An 18140-nucleotide genomic window follows, 5' to 3' on the forward strand; every position below is an offset into this window, starting at 1 on the left:
AACTACAAAAAATTGACAAAGTATACAAAAACTGTAACATCAATTGTATTGAGGAAATATTTACATTTTCTGAAACACTGCATTTTCAATTATTATACAAAAAAGTGGCACATACTATACATACATTTTTTGTCTACTTATGACCAAAAATCTGTATACAGAATGGCTTTATAAAAGTGCAATTTAAAGTCTGAGGTTTGGCTGAGTGAGTATATCAGAAAGAATGCAACGAATAAATGCACAGGTCATGTTTAAGGCTGTTACTGTATTACTGTCTTACTATATAGTTCACCCGAAAAATTAACCTTCTGTCATAAAAAAAAAAACTTTTTTTAGAAACTTAATGTGTCTCAAGCTCCAAAATGGACCAAAAGACACCATCAAATTAGTCCATATTACTCTATGAGTAAGAAATAGAACTAAAAAAAAACATAAGATTCATTCATTCAAGTATTAATTCATTCGATTAGTTATTTTATCCTTTTTGGAGCTTGACATGAAAACTATTGTACTAAAAAAATAAGTTTGTCATTGTTTTAAATGTATCCATGTGTTTCACAGAAAAACAGGTTTAAACAACATGAGGGTGGACTAAATATTAAAAGTAGTTTCATTTTTGGGTGAACTATCACTATAACATTTACACAGTCTTTATCTAGTATGTTTACATGCACAATCATACAATAATATTTTTTAATAACCCAACAACAGACCATCCAAACACCTTAAACAATGTTATGTTATCAGGTGAAAAAAAGGTGAAAGCAAAACCTGATTGCAACACTTAAAATTGAAATGTCTAAATGTAAACACCATTACCGATATTTGTACAAAGGCTTTTATTCTTGCATCAGCATATGTTGTGCATGTAAACATACTCGATATCATTAATTGAGGTTAAAATTATAAGTGGTCCCTTTGTTACCTTTAACACTGCCTCCTCATCCAGACTAACATGTTAAACAAAGCAAAAAAAAAAAGGTGGGGTTCGGTTTAAGTGTGGCAGCTTTAGACTCGCATAAAAATCACAGAAATTGTGATATTCCACAAATATCACCCAGGCGGCAACATAGTGTCGGCCAAGATCCGGCCCACATCTCACTCTAAAAAATGCTGGGTTGTTTCAACCCAATTTTGGGTCAAATATGGACAAACCCAGCCGTTGGGTTACATTTTTTAATTAGGCTACATTTTTAACCCAATGTTTGTGTTTGTCTATATTTGACCCAAAATTGGGTTGAAACAACACTATTTTGCTGTCTGGGCATGTTGTCTTCACCAGCCCACCTCTCACGATAAAATGGGCTACCAGATGGCAAAACTGCTGCTCAGACGTCCAGTGACATTCTGAAGTGTTGTACCCTTTGAGACAACTCCTTGGCAATGTCCTGTGCCTCCTGGACAGCCAGTTTGTCAGGGAAGTTCACAGCTGCCTTCTTGGTCACCATGGCCAGTTGCTTGAGATAGGCACACAGCTGAGTGCTCATAGACAACATTTCCCGGTTGGCTTCTCGACTTTTCGCTTCACTACACAGAGTGTTCACAAGTCTTTGGCCTACCATAATAATCAGCTTGCTCTGGGAGATGAATTTTTCCGGGGGCTGGCCATCATTCAGACTACTTCTAAACACGCTGATGGCCTTCTGAATGGCTCCAAAATATAGCCGGCAGTGGTCCGAGATGCAAGGCTTCATGGAGGTTTGGAGTGGACTGCAGGGGCTAACGGCTTGCGATTTGAAAACCTGTTGAAGACACAATAAATAATGAAATTGTTTTGAAAGTCCAAATCAATATGAGTTTTGAACACTGTACTGGGAGCGTCACACGTTTTTACCTGTTTTTTCACGTTATCACCGTTTTTCTTTGATTTAAAGCTGCTCTTTGCTGGTTTTGGTTGTTGGTCAAACTCTGTCTTTGTCTGTTGAAAAACAATAACATGGTTAAAAATATTTAGGTAAGCAATATTATTGTTCATGTCTTAGAATTTATTCAATGTTATACTACTATTCAAAAGTTTGGGGTCAGTAAGTTTACTTTTATTAGGAATGCATTAATCAAAAGTGACATTTAAAAGGCAGCAAATCCGCATATTAGAATGATTTCAGAAGGATCATGTGACACTGAAGACTGGAGTAATGATGCCATCACAGGAAAAAAATACATTTTAAAATGTATTAAAATAGAAAATGGTTATTGTAAATTATACAAAAATATCTCACAATATTACTGTTTTTGCTGTATTATTGGTCAAGTAAATGCAGCCTTGGTGAGCAAAAGAGAATTCTTTCAAAAACATAAAAAAAATGACCAACTCCAAAGTTTTGAAAGTTAGTATATACAAATGATATTGATTTATGTAAAATGTACATTATTATTAGTTGTTGCAGGGATGCAAGATATATCAGTACCATATCAGCAGATATTCATAAATATATAATCATTACAAATATATAGACAATTTATAATTTATCATGCATGTTCATTTCTTTAATTTTTACATTTAGATGACCTTTGCTGTCATTAATGCAAGTCAAATTAATAATTTGCTATATTTATATTTAACAAATCTCAAAATGAATATCCATTTTTCATACTATACATTGTAATGGTGTGATGCTTAAATTCACTTGTAGTATTTACAATGATTGATATCTTAGTTTTTAGCATTTTATTTCTAATGTATTTCATTTATTTATATTTAATATTTTATTTATTTTATAGTGTGCATTTCTTGTTGGCTTGGCTTATCGATACGGATCCCAAATTTAGAGTAACAGCATTTTTATTATTAATATAACTCCTGTTAATGTTAATAAGAGTGTAGTGTGATTTTCCTACCTGAAGTTGCACATAGTCACTCTCATCTATTCCTGAGTCTACCATTGGTTCACATTTACTTCTCCATTCAGATGAGCCTACATCCTCCACCATGTCTGGTTCCTTAGTCGGCACTCTGAAAAGAAGCTTTCCATTTGCGATCAGGATGGACACCAGTCTCTTCACATCCTCTGGTACGGTCCGAGCCACCATAACGAACCGCTCCAGGTGGTCAGGCGCCTGGGACTGGCCGGCATCCTGAACTAGCTTATCCAGCAGCCAGCCCAGATCTCGTAGAGCGCTTGAGGCCTGCTGAAGGATCAAGCCTGAGTCTTCAACGATGGAGAGCTGCTTCAGGAGCCTGGTCTGGAGGTTAGAGTCTGTCAGCCGCTGCGCATTACCTCTGACATCCAAGGCAAAGTTCAAGAAGCAATTGACGGAGTCGGTCACGTCTTCGGCGGCCGTGCGGATCTTATGGAGGTGCTGTTCCAGGTGATCTCTGCTCCTCCATTGGCTGCTGACGAACAGCATAAGCTTGGGCACGGATTGGCACACCACTTCCTGCAGCTCGAGCAACCTGTTGCCAGCTTCCTCCTGTGAAAGCGTGACCTCACGCAAGGGCTCGGGCTCCGGGGAACTCAGCATGAAGGAGTCGCAAGAGCTCCCGGAAGAACTGGAAGCCGTGGAGGAAGTGGACACCGTTGAGCTCCTCTGGTGGTCTTTGTTATTTTCATTGTCCATTCTAATCATCCCTTCCACAGGCCGCCTGGTCCTGTCTCTTGAGGGCCAATGTTGAAGTTGGTCATACATGAATCCAGGTTTACCCCTGTAGTCAAGGGGTTCCTGGCTCTTTATAGAGTCAGGAAGGCTTTGATGTTTGGGTAACACTACAGGGGGCTCTTTTTGTTTAAAGCAAGGTGGGACATCATAGATGCATGCATTTGTTGAATTCCCAGTGTCTGTACAAAATTGCACCACAGCATTGCTCGGTTTGGGGATGTCATAGAGGGGCTGGACGACAGCGTGCTTCCTTTCAGGCCAAATGTGTGTTGGCAAAGTGTCATAAAAAGGCTTGTTTGAATTAATAGTTTTGGGTGGCATGGTTCCGTTAAAATCAGGTTCACGTCGTTGTTTTTGTGGGAAGAGAGGCACATCATAAATCCATTCAGACTTAGAGGGTTTCGGCATGGTAATAAAACCACATGGAGGCTTTTGAATATCCTCACTGATGGAGGGTATCGGGATGTCATAATTGGGGTCTTGGGACACTAATGGGTGTATAGTGGCGACCTATAATAAAAGCAAAAGTATTGAAGGTTTCTGTTAGAAATGGTTCTGAAATTTCACAAATTGATTTGTTTCAGCATTTGTACTGAAGCAGGGTTACATCAGTGAAGACTTCTTGAATGTTTTTAATGTGTTTATGTGTAACTGTACAGGCGTTACCATGCCTACTTTTTTCTTGGTTGTAGTTGCGAATCTTGCATTTTGTAGCATTTCATATCTTTTATGAAACTCTGTGCTTGACGTCAGTAATGTTTCCCTTTCCAAAGGCTGCCGTGTAGATGGCTTCAAAAGACAAGTTACACAGTTTATGAAGTTACATTTTATCAATATTATTTTGCAGAGTATTTCTAAAGCTGACCATCACTGTCTCTATGAACTTTTGATTGTATAAACAAAAATTACTAGTGTGAAGGTTTTCCAACTTTTAAAAAACACACACAAAAAACACCATTGTTTCCAAAATCAAATAACTATTATGATATTGTCACTTAACTAATGTGAAAAACATTTTTACCTGCTATCAATATTAGATGTATAAACCTGAGGAAATTGTATTTTTTAAATTAAAACTGATTTATACTGTAAATATTTTCATATGATAAAGCAGTGCTAGTCAATAAAATAAATTGTGCAAAAAGCAGAATTAAACATTAAAAATGTTTTCTGTAATTGTAAATCAGATTTCTAACTATATAATTTCTAAATTGTTATTTCTTTCCTGCATTTCACCCTGTTTGCTCTAAATAAATTCTGCAGACCCCCTATCAGCCCTCTAGGGGTCCCTTTGACCTCAGTTGGAAAACACTGGACTAACAGATTTAAAAAGAAAACCTCAAGAGGACTTACTGTGAACAAGGAGGGTTTTCTCACCGGGCTTGGGACATCATATATTTCTGTACCAGTTAGAGCCTGAAAAGAGCAAAAATGTATGTCTAGTCACAAAACGAACTCAACAAACAAACAATTCAATACTCTGTGGAGGTGGCAACACGTGGCCCGCTTCTTACTGCGAGACAGGATCCTTGCACTTTACTGTATTTGTGCCCTGTTAACCCAGTTTTCTAATTAAAGCCATGTTATAAGCTGCTATAGTAAACTTCTCTCCCTGAAGCAGGAGGGGAAGTGGGCAACATGTGCACCCAGTTGCCTCACCTATTACACAGTAACTTGCACAGGCACTTCTCTCTCGCTTTCTTTCGGTCTTTCTCTCTTCCCCTCTCTCATTCTTTCTCTGGGGTCGTCAGCCCTAGATTTTCTGGTTGCAGTTAGTGGTGTCTGAAATCTGTCTTTGCTGTTCTTTTATGAGCTCATAAAGCCCCTGTGCTACATACCTGTCCCCGCAGAGAGAGGCCCCTGGTCCCCATCTGTAAACTCTTTGCCAGCAGGGGTTTCCGAGAACTTGCTTGTTGTTTGCCTCAGTTCAATGTATACTAAATCATCTAAATATTCAGATCTGTCTTTTATGATTGCAAGGGTGATATTGCTTTTATACAACAGTTCTATAAACAAAGTTAATATTGAGTACCTTACATTTTTGAAAAATTTCAGCGTTTTTTTTTTTTTTGCCAACGAAAATAGTTTCAGGCAAAGAGACACACTTCAACAGTACAAAATTATTGAGTGTTTCAGAATGAAATCCTTTGAATATTTTTTTTTTCTGGTCTTGGATGAATCATTGTTTTTGAATGAATCGGTTGGGTGAATAAATCAATGACTCACTCATACTGATAGTGGCTGCATCTGAAATAGCATACTACTGTATGAGTATGTAGCCTACTTCCTTCGAATAAGTAAACACTTTGTGACTGTTGAAAAATATGTTCCATATAATATGAATGTGAATTCCTATAGACCTTATATATCTCCGCCCCTTTTAAAAGCTGCGCTCGTTGTGTGTGTTTCGTCTTCCGGTTTGTATTTCCACAGAATGAAGGTAAGATCTTACAGATTTATGAATGAACCGCTAGTTTTAAAAACGTCCCAGTCTACTGGCATTTGTTACAACATAAGCTTCAAAAATCTTTCCCTAACTCTAAAATTATTAGCCTACTCTTTGACAGCGATGCCATAGAAAATATACAGGGCTACCGCATTGTCATGTGACCTAGCCACATCATTTGCGTTTCTTCACTGTCATTCACAAATCCTCTCCCATGGCCTCATGACCTCAATACTGTGAATTTAGACATTAAACTAATTTCACATACTGGTTTTTGCCTAATATATAGGGAATTAATGCATAATTGGATGCAGCCAGTCATTTGTTTGTCTTGACTTGTTTTGAATGAGTCGGTTGGAAGAATGATTCAGTAAATCACTGTTTGAACAAATTGATTGGATGAATGATTCAAATGAATTACTCATTCATTAAAACACTTATTGTCATCTACTGGTGTAACGATGTAACCTGAGGAAATAGTCACTGAATAATACTCACCAATAATGCATAAATTAACAGTCTGGAACACTGAAAAGTTCCAGTGCCGTTGGGCCAATCAAATTCAAACTCAGGAACTAACTATTGCATAAAACATAAACATGACCCAGTAATAGAAAAGGTGCTGTTGATCCAATGAGAGACTTACTTTATGAGGAGACCTGGTTCCTTCTGGATCCTCTTGTGCCGTGTGCTTATCTGGTGACGGGTTGGCTTGATGGGGCACTTTGTATATTGTATTCATATCTTCATAAATCGGATTCCCCGGTGGATTTGGAGCATTTGGAGTTTGATAGATGTTCTGATGGCTATGGTTGTCTCTCTGTGCACTTAAGTTCATACAAAGTTTCTCAGCCTCTGCTGGGGAAAGAGGAGCCAGGCGGTTCGCTGGTGCCAGGCCCTGACGTCCATTAAGAGAACACGTCCACCAACCGATGTTCCCCGCTACATTTTTTTCTAGCACCACGATGATGTCACCCTTGCAAAAAGCCAGCTCATCTTCAGTTTCGGCTGTGTTGTCATAGAGAGCTCTGGCATACAGGGTCTGAAGGAAACAGAAGACAGAAGATATGAGAGATCAGTCCCTTAAGACAAGTTCTGGTCAGAAGAAGACACGTAATGACAATGACACACAATGAAGAAGAACCACGGATGGCAGTGCTGTCTTGGAATTGGCTTTGAATAAACAATGGCCTTGTGTGACAAGGATAATGGGCCAGTGCGTAACTAGGCACGGCTTTGTAGCCCTGCTGAAAGAATCCATGTGATCCTTGTTCCCTAGTTAGTCTATCCTCTGACGCTTTGTTCAGATATAGGCAGCAAAAATATACAACACAAATATACTTTTTCCTTTGCCTTATTGCAATATTATACTACCAGTATCGATATCATCTTGATAAAATGCTTTGTTATGTCTATAAATTCAAAACTTTGGGGTCAGGAAAAAGGGTCAGGCCAAGAAATTAATGTTTTTATTATGCAAGGACACATATCAGAAGTGACAGTAAAGACATTAATGTTACAGAAAATTCCCATTTCAAATACATGCTAAACCTTTCAATTCATCAAATAATTAAAAAAAATGGTATATGTTTCCACTTTCCACAAACATTTTAAGCAAATGTGTTCAACATTGATGATAATAAGAAATGTCTCAAGCAGCAAATCAGCATATTAGAATGGTTTCTGAAGGATCATGTGACACTGAAGACACCGGTAGAGTAAGGATGCAGAATATTTAGCTTGGCCATCACAGGAATAAATTACATTTGATAATATATTAAAATAGAAATATTAGTTATTTTAAATTGCAATAATATTTCATAATATCACTGTTTTACTGTATTACTGATCAAATGAGTACAGCCTCGATGAGTATAAGAGACTTATTTAAAAAACATTTCAAAATATCTTACTGATCCCAAGAATATGTGCATGTTTTCCTAGTGTCCAGGTGTATGGATGAAAAGCCTTTCTCTGTGCGTGGTTTTCACTTCCTGCAACAATTGTCTTTAGAAAAAAAGGAAACATTTTCCACACACTTCCCTACATGTCTACATTTTAAAATCCTAAAAATACAACATTTGGGTTTCTGGTCTATATTGTTTATAAGTGGGAAACAGGTTGGACAATGAACCCATTCAAATCATTTTTAGCAGAAATATCGACTCAATAGCGTTTCCAGAGTTTGATACTCACGTACTTCAGATGTCTGTACAGTTATTTATAAATAGTCCCTCAGACACAAACACAAACACCTGCACCTGCAAATCATACAGTAAACAAGATATTTGATGTGTGTGACATCTGGAGAGCCACTCGCTCAGCACACACACACACGCTTGTAATATGTGCACACGTCTCTTTAAATCCCGTCCCATGTGCTCACAAATTCCTCAGCAGCAACAGTGCACATGCTTGAAATGAAACACACCACGTCCTACTACAGTACTGGAGCACATTATGGAGGAATACCTTGAATGAACACAGTTACACAACTATCTCAGTCACTCAGCTTTATTATCAGTGGCATAAAACAAATCAAATCCAATTCAATTATAACAATTTAAACGTTCAGTTCAGATTTCAATTACTTTTTTTTATCATTCGGGAAATGTAAGGTCATACAAAGCGTGTAGTATTGTCTGACACGCACACACACACATTCAAATTTTATGGTTTTACCTATCAGAACATAATAAAAATCATCTGGTCGTTAGCCTATCTTAAATTTTGGTAAATTTAAAGATGAACAACAACAATTGTCATTATTTATTTGAAGAAAAATAAAGGAAAAATGGAAAAGCCATGCGTGACAAACTAACTAGCCTTACGCCTATGATTCAATTGCTTGTAGAGCCACTTTTAGCAGCAATACGCAATACGGAATTGCTTTTTCTGTATGACAGTATCAGTCTCGCACATAATTCTCGGGGAATTTTGGCTCAGTTCATTGAGGTTTGTGGGCACTTGTTCTTGATTCTTTTCTTTTTTTAGCCATTCTGTTGTAGATTTGCTGGTGTTCTTGTGATCATTGTCCTGTTGCATGGCACAATTTCGGCCAAGCTTTAGCTGTCGGACACTAGAAACATTTGACTCTAGATTAGAATTCTCTGGAATACAGAGGAGTTCATGGTCGACTCAATGACTGCAAGGTACCCAGGTCCTGTGGCTAAAACAAGCCAAAAATCATAAACCCTCCATTAGCACGATGAACAGTTGGTATGAGGTGTTTGTGCTGATATGCTGAGTTCAGTTTTCCCCCTTGTCGTTGTGCATTATGGCCAAACATCTCCACTTTGGACTCGTCTGTCCAAAGGACATTGTCCCAGAAGTCTGGAGGTTCATTCAAATGCAAACCTAAGACATGCTGCCATGTTCGAGAAGAGGCCTCTTCCAAACATGCCATACTTGTCCCATCTTTTTCTAATTGTACTGCCATGAACTTGAACATGAACTGAGGCCTGTAGTCTGAGGGGTAGTTCTTGGGTGTTTTGCCATTACTCTGAGCATTGCACGGTTTGACCCTGGGGTGAATTTGCTGGGACGTCCACTCCTGGGAAGATTGGCAACTATCTTGAATGTTAATATCCACTTGTGAATAACCTTAGAATAACGGACTTCAAATTGTTTGGAAATGGTCGTATAACCCTTCTCAGATTGATGGCAGCAACAATACGAGTTATGCGCAACATTCTACAAAACGGGTATAAGTTATAACTATTTCCGGCTGTCAGCTACTGAGGTAAACACAGCGTAGTAATAGCAACCTTTTATAGCCTGTGTTTACAGGAGCTACCCATACTATCAATTTCCGATGTACACCGTATTGCCAAACGGACGTCCAGAGCCCCGAGTACTCTATTAGACAAAGGTTTTAAGTTTTACGCCTTTTTTTTTTTTTTCTCTAAAGTTTGATCAGAAGTAAGAATGTTATTATAATAAGCAAAAATGAACAGAAAATTAACAGTTACCTCAGAGATCAAGTACCGCTGCGGAAGTGAAAAGCGGAAATGCGTAGACCTGTTTTCCGGTTCGAACGCTGGGCGCTCTGCATAACCCCTATTGCTTCTCTAAGGTCATTGCGGATGTCTTTCCTCCTTTTTGGCTCCAGACCAACAAACTGCCAAAATCTCTGCTTTTATAGAGGTGATCACACCTGATGATCAATTCATCAAATACTTTTGATTAGCAGCGCCTATGGAAGCAGTAAACACTTTGATGGACTTCAAAACATAAACGGCCAGAGCCAGGTCATTTTTTAATATAACTCTGATTGTATTCGTCGGAAAAAGAATATCATATACACCTAGGATGACTTGAGGGTGAGTAAATCATGGGGTAATTTTCATTTTTGGGTGAACTAACCCTTTAAATAAATAATGACACGATATAATATGTCATGTGTTGTTGTTCATCTGAGGTTGTATTTACCTTATTTTAAGAACTGCTGTCGTCCAGATGTTTTTTTATTATGTCCTGATACACAAAACCATAGAATATAGGGTGTCCTTTCTTTTTCACATGATCTTATTATATAATATATTTCTATTTGATACATTTTAATTATATATATATTATATTCTATTTTATACTACTGTAATTCTATTTTTATTATTACATTTAATCTAATCCTTTTAATTCACTTTTTCTTTTTTCTTTTTCTTTTTAATAAGAAACAAGTGAAAATCATTTGCAGGTGCTGTAAACAGATCTCGTATTTAACAGAATATTCCTTTAGAATGTTTGGACTGACTCAGAACCACCCTATAATAACGCTTCAAAATATAACTGCCACCCTAATAACACTTCAAAATATAACCGCTAAAATAAATAGCTCTGCAGAAATAGGTGACCACCTCCTCTTCATTGCAATGTACATGTATGCATGTGTGTTCAGTAGCTGATGTTCAGCTCCCCCCCCCTCCACACACACACACACACACACACACACAGCAGGCTTCCTTCCTCTAACCTCCACTCTCTGCTGATAAGAGGCAGACGCAAGCACTGCCTTAAATGGCTCATGGACGGACCCTCAGTGACAAAGCCCCTATTCAGCCCACATGGCTGACAAACCGAGCACCTGTTCCGTTCACAAGCCCTCCAGTCGACTGCAACACAGGCTCTGGTTAATGCACGCTGACCACAACAGACCGCAGGCCCTCTTACTCTGACCCACACAGACCAAAGCACAATAGGGCTGGTGCCAGCATGTTTTGTGTGTGCATGGGAACTTAGCTGCAAATGAGAACGAAACTCGAAGTTGCGCTCAACATACTTATAGTAGTCATAGCGTGATGTGGTTTTGCCAGCATACAAAATAATATGTATTTCTTGTGGTTATGCATGTCATCTATATTATCTTCAAGAGAACATTGATACTAACAAAACTGACTGACAGAGAATGTGTTCGTTTTGATCACAGTTGGTTGTTGTATTAGTGCTAATAGCACAACAGACAAATAGCAGGGGCTTTTCACTCAGAAATTGCTTGTAAATGTCACAAACAATAGCAAAGAATCTTTAAGGAATAAACTTATTAAATGTGACATTTAATCCAAACATCTTTGTTTTATTTGAAACTTTGAAAATTAATTTGAAAGCAGTAAGTCATCCGTAAGTTGGGAGGATAAAATCGTAGATATGCATACGTAGATCCACATTCGACCATTACACACATCGATGCGTCCGCCATCTTGGAACGGCTAACATTTCAGATGCTCCCGTCACTCAGTAAAAATCAATGAGATTTCCAAGATGCCACAACATCACGCAGCGTCTGGTTGTAAAAACCACTGAGATTTAAATTATAGGATAACCTTTCGGTTTGTGTTTTTATATATTAACTCAATATACAGGTTTTTAAACTATGGTAACTTTTTAATGTCATGTTAGCAAACGCCTTTGTCTTGTATTGTGTCAGTTTGGCAAAATCCTCTACTTAAATCTATTGTAGGTATAGATATTTATACAAGGATATACGGTTGCGGCCGCACAGTCAATTTGCTCTCTCGACATATAGCGGCCCATAGAAACAGCAGCTAACGAGGCATCTATGTATATATACATATGTATAATATGTGGTAAAATTATTGTTTGAGCATCTTGATCTGCCTGACATAGCAACACTGGCTCAACCAATGGAGTGAGTGTGGGGCGGAGCTATCTGCTTGCCCAGCCAATGGATGACAGGAAGATTGTTCAAGAAAAGCATTATTTTTGCCATTGTGTTTTGTGATGCTAATAGCACTAAAATTATGTATTTCTTCATATTTTTTAACATAATTCTGCAAAAAAAACTGCAAAGCTTTGAACATTTTTCACAATGTTTCCTACAGCTTAGTAGTCTAACCAGCAGATTTTTGTGCTCAAATACTGTGCCGAAATGGTGTAGCCGTTTATTAAATTTGCCCCTGGTGTGTATGACCGTACACGTCTTAAAAGGGAAGATTGCTGAGTGTGTACATTTCTAAGTTTGTGTTTGGAGTATGCGCGTGTGTACAGTTAAAGGAGGTCAAATTCAGATGGGATTCCTGCACACGCCTGCTTGTGTGGATCAGACTCGGACAGCTGGCCTCAGCTCTCAAGAAGCAGCTGTCTCTCTCCTTCATGTCTCACACCCTCTCTCTCCACACGTCTTGTTCTCCTGTGAGATGAAAACTGCTATGCCATGCTGTGCTTTAACATATTGATAATATCTACACTTGTAGGTTTTTAACAGTATTTATTGCACAATTTACTGGAAAACTTGATTTAGATTGGTTAATCACAGCTATATTTTTCTAAAATGACTTGGGCTGGGTGATAAAGCTAAAAAATAATCAAAAATATATATATATTTTTACCTTTTTGATGACAAACTACAGTTATTCTATATATATATATTAGAAATTAGGAAATGTATAATGTTATAAAATATCTATTTAAAATAATTACTATTCAAGTTTCCACAAAAACATTGAGCAGCACAACTTTTTCAATATTGATGATAATAAATTTTACTACAGCACCAAATCTGCATATTAGAATGATTTCTGAAGGATCATGTGACACTGAAGACTGGAGTAATGATTTTGAAAACTCAGCTTTGCTTCACAGGAAAAAAAAATGTTTTAAATATTCAAATTAATGTAATATCCATTAAATTACTTAGTTATAGTTATACACAATAAAATAATGTGATGATGATCACCCTGTTGAGTTCATTGACTTGCTGACTGTACATTATATCTTACTTATTATGTTAGGCTCCTCCCACAATGACCAAAATTCAGAATGAAATTGAGATTCATTAAGAGAACTAGATATTTTCCTTTGAACAAGATGCTTCTGCAATTTCGAAGTAATCTTAAGTGTACGCTTCTACGGTAAGAATGTGTTAGCCATTCTGCGAAATGAGATGTGTCAAAATGGCTTCCCATTTACTTTAACCTCTCAACCCATGGGTGAAAGTGGAAAACCCCAGTGTCAAACCAGCTCGTCACAGCAGATTATTCTAGGTACGAGACCAGAATGCTAGCTGTGCATGGAATGACGCGTCAGATCTTTTCATCTTTACAACTTTATAATGCAATATTAACTCTTTAACTGTGAAAAACAAAAGAGAATATTTTAACCAATTGTGTTTATACAATGAAAGTCAGTGGGGTCCAAACAACATTGGACCTCATTGACTTCCATTACATGGACAAAACCACGCAGAATATCGTCCTCTCATGTTTCAAAGAAGAAAAGAAGTGACCTTTGTCTTTAATTACACACATATTTCAGACTGCTGTTGATTAGACAAAGTGGTCCATATTTCAGAAGAATATTTTCTCTAGGATTGACGGGATTGCTTTGCAGTAAATATTTGCAGTGCGCACACAGGGTCACAGGCAATGAGTCTGTCTCTTCACAGGGACAGGAAGCTGCCTTGTTAAGTTGATATATTAGACTTTCCCACACAATGTAGGGCGTCTGAGATGTGCTTCATGCAAATGGTCTACTCAAGAAAAATTCCACTTGCTTTCCAAGCACCGTATGCATGCTTTTGAAAATTTATTTTTATTTATGTGTGTGTGTATATATATATATATATTTTTTTTTTTTAAAGAAATTTTTACATTTATAATGTTACAAAAGATATAAAAAATACAAGCAGCACAACTTTTTTCAAAATTGATAAGAAATTTGACTTGAGTACAAAATTAGCATATTAGAATGATTTCTGAAGGATCATGTGACACTGAAGACTGGATTAATGATGTTGAAAATTCAGCTTCGGATCACAGGAATAAATTATGTTTTTAAATATATAAAAATAGACAACTTATTTTAAATTGTTAAAATATTTTACAATTTGACTGTTTTTACTATATTTTTAAATATAGTGAAACAACATACTTCTCTTTGCTCATGTGCTGGGCTTCTCCGATGATTTAGTCCGCTAAACTCCATCCCTTTCTTACTGCAAGCTTGCATTCAGAACTGCCTCCATCCAATCAAAAAGATTATTGAACCAAGTCCCCATTAATCAACGTTAACTTTTACAACTAAAATGTTTTAACAGTAATTGATTGCTACCGTAAACTTAGTTTAGGTTAGTGATATCTGGATAGTGTAGGTCATGTAACGCATTGGTAAGAAGTAGGGCAGTGAACATGAACCCCCTCTCTTTGTATCTATAACTCATCTGACTTGCTATTTCCTGTCTCACAACAATGATGATATCATATTCAAATCTCTTGTTTCTCAGAGATGACTTCCTGTGACCCATCGATTCACATGACTCTTATTTATTTATTTCTTTTTCCAGGGAGGATATAGGAGCTAATAATGACTGACTGATAGATATGCTATATCAGTGAGTGAAATCATCACTATCAGTCCCACTAGCTTCAAGTTCCCCTTTTGTAAATTTGAGTGTTTTGAAATTGATGCATCGCAGGAAATGTCATACAATCTATGCAATGCAACTGTTAGACGATTCAACAAAGATAAACAGCAGATTAATCAGTCGTGATTATAATATACTGTAAATAAAGGGTCAGGGTTGATGAGTGGACACATTTACACAAATATTTTTATTTTTTGAAGCCAATTTCCTGACCCTTCATGTCTTCTGCTTTTTTATGCATACATGTTGTCACCACATGTTGACGTTTTTCTATAGCTGAGGCAACATCAAGCCCAAGTCACCAAGTGTTTGCAGATCCATTTCCCCAAAATCAGAGTGAGTTTTAGTTTAGCTAGCACTATTTCTGTCCTTGTGTTAAATTTAGACAAAGTGAACATGCATGACAAATGAAGAATTATAAGTTCTATCTTGTGGTATTTAAAAAAAAAAAATAGTGTAAGTACAACTTGCAAAAAGTAACCTAATAATATGCTGATTAAACTATTTTTATTGAAAAGGAAGTCTTCGTTTAAAGTCCTTCTGAAGTCAATAACTGTATCCCTTAAAACTCATCTTTGATCACCAAAATGACATATTTAAATGTTTTTTCCTGTGAAAGAAAATTCTTCATGCCTGAATAAGCTTGAATGTAACTACACCCTTGCTTTATTTAGTATACCGGAATAATGGATATGCAAATTAGCCCCGCCTCCACTCACGCCAGCGCAGAGATTCACACAGTTAACTGAGGTAAACGCTGCACAATGGTATCGCTCTTTACAACCTCGGACACACAACGGTATATTAAAATGATTAGCCTTTTGCTTGACTGTTATCAAACAGCTAATAGTGAGTTGCTAATGTTACGTGAACCATGTTTCCGTTTGCCATCTCAGAATCAGACCCGCTTTGAACAACTCAGAACGTCAGTGGTGAAAAGGCATATAGTTTCATTTATCATATATATCGTAATATACATCATATACTCGCTATATTGCTAGCCTAAATCCACCAAATTTTTGCTAAAAGCCCACCGGCACTGACATACGTGATTGGTTACAAGGTAGTTTGTGACGTAAGAAACGCCAGCGATTTCAAACTGCACTTTTAAGAGAAAATACTCAACAATGGCGTTGACATGAATTTGCACATGGTTTGTCTTAAAGCATATTAAAAACTCCACATAGACACATAAATAACATTGAAAACTTGATTTTCACCTCAGGGGGACTTTAAATTAAATATTCATTTTCAATTATTTTGGTACTAGTTTTGGTTGAAGGAAATCAAGTTTCTACAAATAATGTAGGGTCATAACCATTTGATTAGGGAACTATCTGTAAGATATAGCCTAGATCGCATAAAGGATACAACATTTTAATATTTGAATCTCTTGTTGATAGTGTGGGCGAGTTGAATCAGACTGTGGGTGTGATTTTGAAACAACGTCACACCACATCGCAGATGAGTAAAATACACTAAATAAGGAAGAGTGCAAAATTGGCCAAAAGGTCAAATGAAGGAGAAACTTTAACAACCATTAAAGTAGTCTTGGTAAGAATTTTGGGTTTCACTTTATTTGGATGGTCCCTTTAACACATTCTGTTGTCTATAAGTAACGTTGCCCCTTCATGTCTACTAACTATCATTCGAGTGTTAGTAGAGCATTAGTAGACTGGTAGAGTTAGGGTTAGTATAAGTTGGCATGTAGTTGCAAAGTTACTTATAGTCAGTAGAGTGTCTATTGGAGGAGCATCACAATAAAGAGTTTGCGGATATTAAGCAGACAGTCTACTAATACTCTAATGAGAGTTAGTTGACATGTAGTTGCACAGTTACTTATAGTTAACAGAATGTTCAAAAGGGACCATCAAAATAAAGTGCTACCGAATTTTGTTACACTTTATTTTAAGGTGTCATTGTTACTGTGTACTGTGTAAGTACTGCAATATTAAATTAACAACATGTAATTACTATAGGGTTAGGGTAGGATCAGGATTTGGTTGAGGGTTAGTTGCATGTAATTATGCATAATTTACTGTTATTACTATGGTAAGTACATGTAAAATACGTAACAAGGACACTGTAAAACAAACTTTTATTCCGCACAGATGCATTAAATTTCTCAAAAGTGACAGTGAAGACATTTATATTAATATTAAAAAATATTTCTATTTCAAATAAATGCGTTTTTTTCAACATTCTATTCATCAAAGCATTCTATGCTGATCTGATTGATTTTGCAATTATGAGCAAATACGCACAATGAAGGCGTGAACCGCAGCTGCGGTGGGAAGTGACAAATAAAGATCAACAGCCCAACACGAAGCTCTTCACCATACAAAAACAGCATCAGATAACCACACAAAAATATGCTCATATAGAGCAGGGACTTTCTTCACTAAGAATAGTAAAATTGCTAATTTCCATCTACAACTGACGTTTCATCCCCCCATCAAACCTGCAACCTCTCCAACTAACTCGACCCTATTTTCAAAAGAAGAAAGCATGTTAACGACAGCCATAAAGTGCCACTCTCTTCCTTTCACTCTCAGGGTTAGCGGCATCACGTTACACAGCACCCTCTGCACATTTGGGGGTCTGTATGTGAGGCTCAGAGTGGTCAGGGCAAGGGTTACAGGCTGACACCACATCTGAACAGTGAAATCCCAGCAGTTGGTCATCGGCCAGAAAAAAAAAGTATTGTAGAGAAAACCGGTTCCTGTTTGAAACATTGACAGCATGCTGGTAGGTTGCAATGGCTTTCAGATTACTAGTTCTGAAACCTCACTGAGGGTTGAAATGATCTAAAGATGAACCTGAAGAAGTTAAGATGATTCAGAAGTAAACTGTACTGACCTCCATCTTTCTGAGATATGAGTCCTGTGATCCAAGCAGTAAATTAATCCCATTCAAAAGTCCATGTAGAATTGACAGACACAGCAAAGCTTCTCCAACAGCATCTGTGAATGGAGTCTTAATCAGTCTGTATTTCTGTTTTTTTTTTATGTCTGTTTGTTCTATTTCTATGTACTATGGTCTTCTTGTTGCTCTCACACACATACACATTGCCCAAATAAACCCGGAGTCCAGACACTTCACAATAAGGGGCGGGGAGTGAAGCATTCAGTCATGACATGTGTCTTGCTCTCATGCGCGTCAGCCAATCCGAATGCCCCTTAACAACTGCTACCGCACCTCCTCCAACTTCTATGAAAT

At 37.3% G+C, this 18140-nt stretch overlaps 1 protein-coding gene across 2 annotated transcripts; it reads right to left on the reverse strand.

Annotated features, from left to right (window-relative positions):
- Nucleotides 1-230: 230 nt before the first annotated feature.
- Nucleotides 231-18016, reverse strand: cass4 (Cas scaffold protein family member 4). 2 transcript variants are annotated; one of them, XM_079596892.1, is made up of 7 exons: nt 17781-18016; nt 6690-7085; nt 4951-5013; nt 4273-4386; nt 2839-4107; nt 1835-1918; nt 231-1742 (listed from the first exon to the last, which is right to left on the reverse strand). In XM_079596892.1, exons 1-7 carry the CDS (start codon nt 17784-17786, stop codon nt 1329-1331), a joined length of 2346 nt encoding a protein of 781 aa, XP_079453018.1. In that variant the 5' UTR covers nt 17787-18016; the 3' UTR covers nt 231-1328. The 2 variants fall into 2 exon arrangements, with proteins under 2 accessions (XP_079453018.1, XP_079453017.1); XM_079596891.1 differs by lacking the exon at nt 17781-18016 and adding an exon at nt 14429-14719.
- Between the last annotated feature and the right edge of the window lie 124 nt (nt 18017-18140).

This window comes from Phoxinus phoxinus (genome assembly GCF_949152265.1).
Source record: "Phoxinus phoxinus genome assembly, chromosome: 22".
Classification (NCBI taxonomy): domain Eukaryota; kingdom Metazoa; phylum Chordata; class Actinopteri; order Cypriniformes; family Leuciscidae; genus Phoxinus; species Phoxinus phoxinus.

Coding starts and splice junctions, on each gene's coding strand:
- cass4 (XM_079596891.1), bottom strand. CDS start 14,506: ATGCAAGCTTGCAGTAAGAAAGGGATGGAGTTTAGCGGACTAAATCAT. Junction 4,387..4,950: donor GAAAACCCTCCTTGTTCACA/GTAAGTCCTCTT, acceptor TGTCTTTTGAAG/CCATCTACACGGCAGCCTTT. Junction 1,743..1,834: donor GTGATAACGTGAAAAAACAG/GTAAAAACGTGT, acceptor TGTCTTCAACAG/GTTTTCAAATCGCAAGCCGT.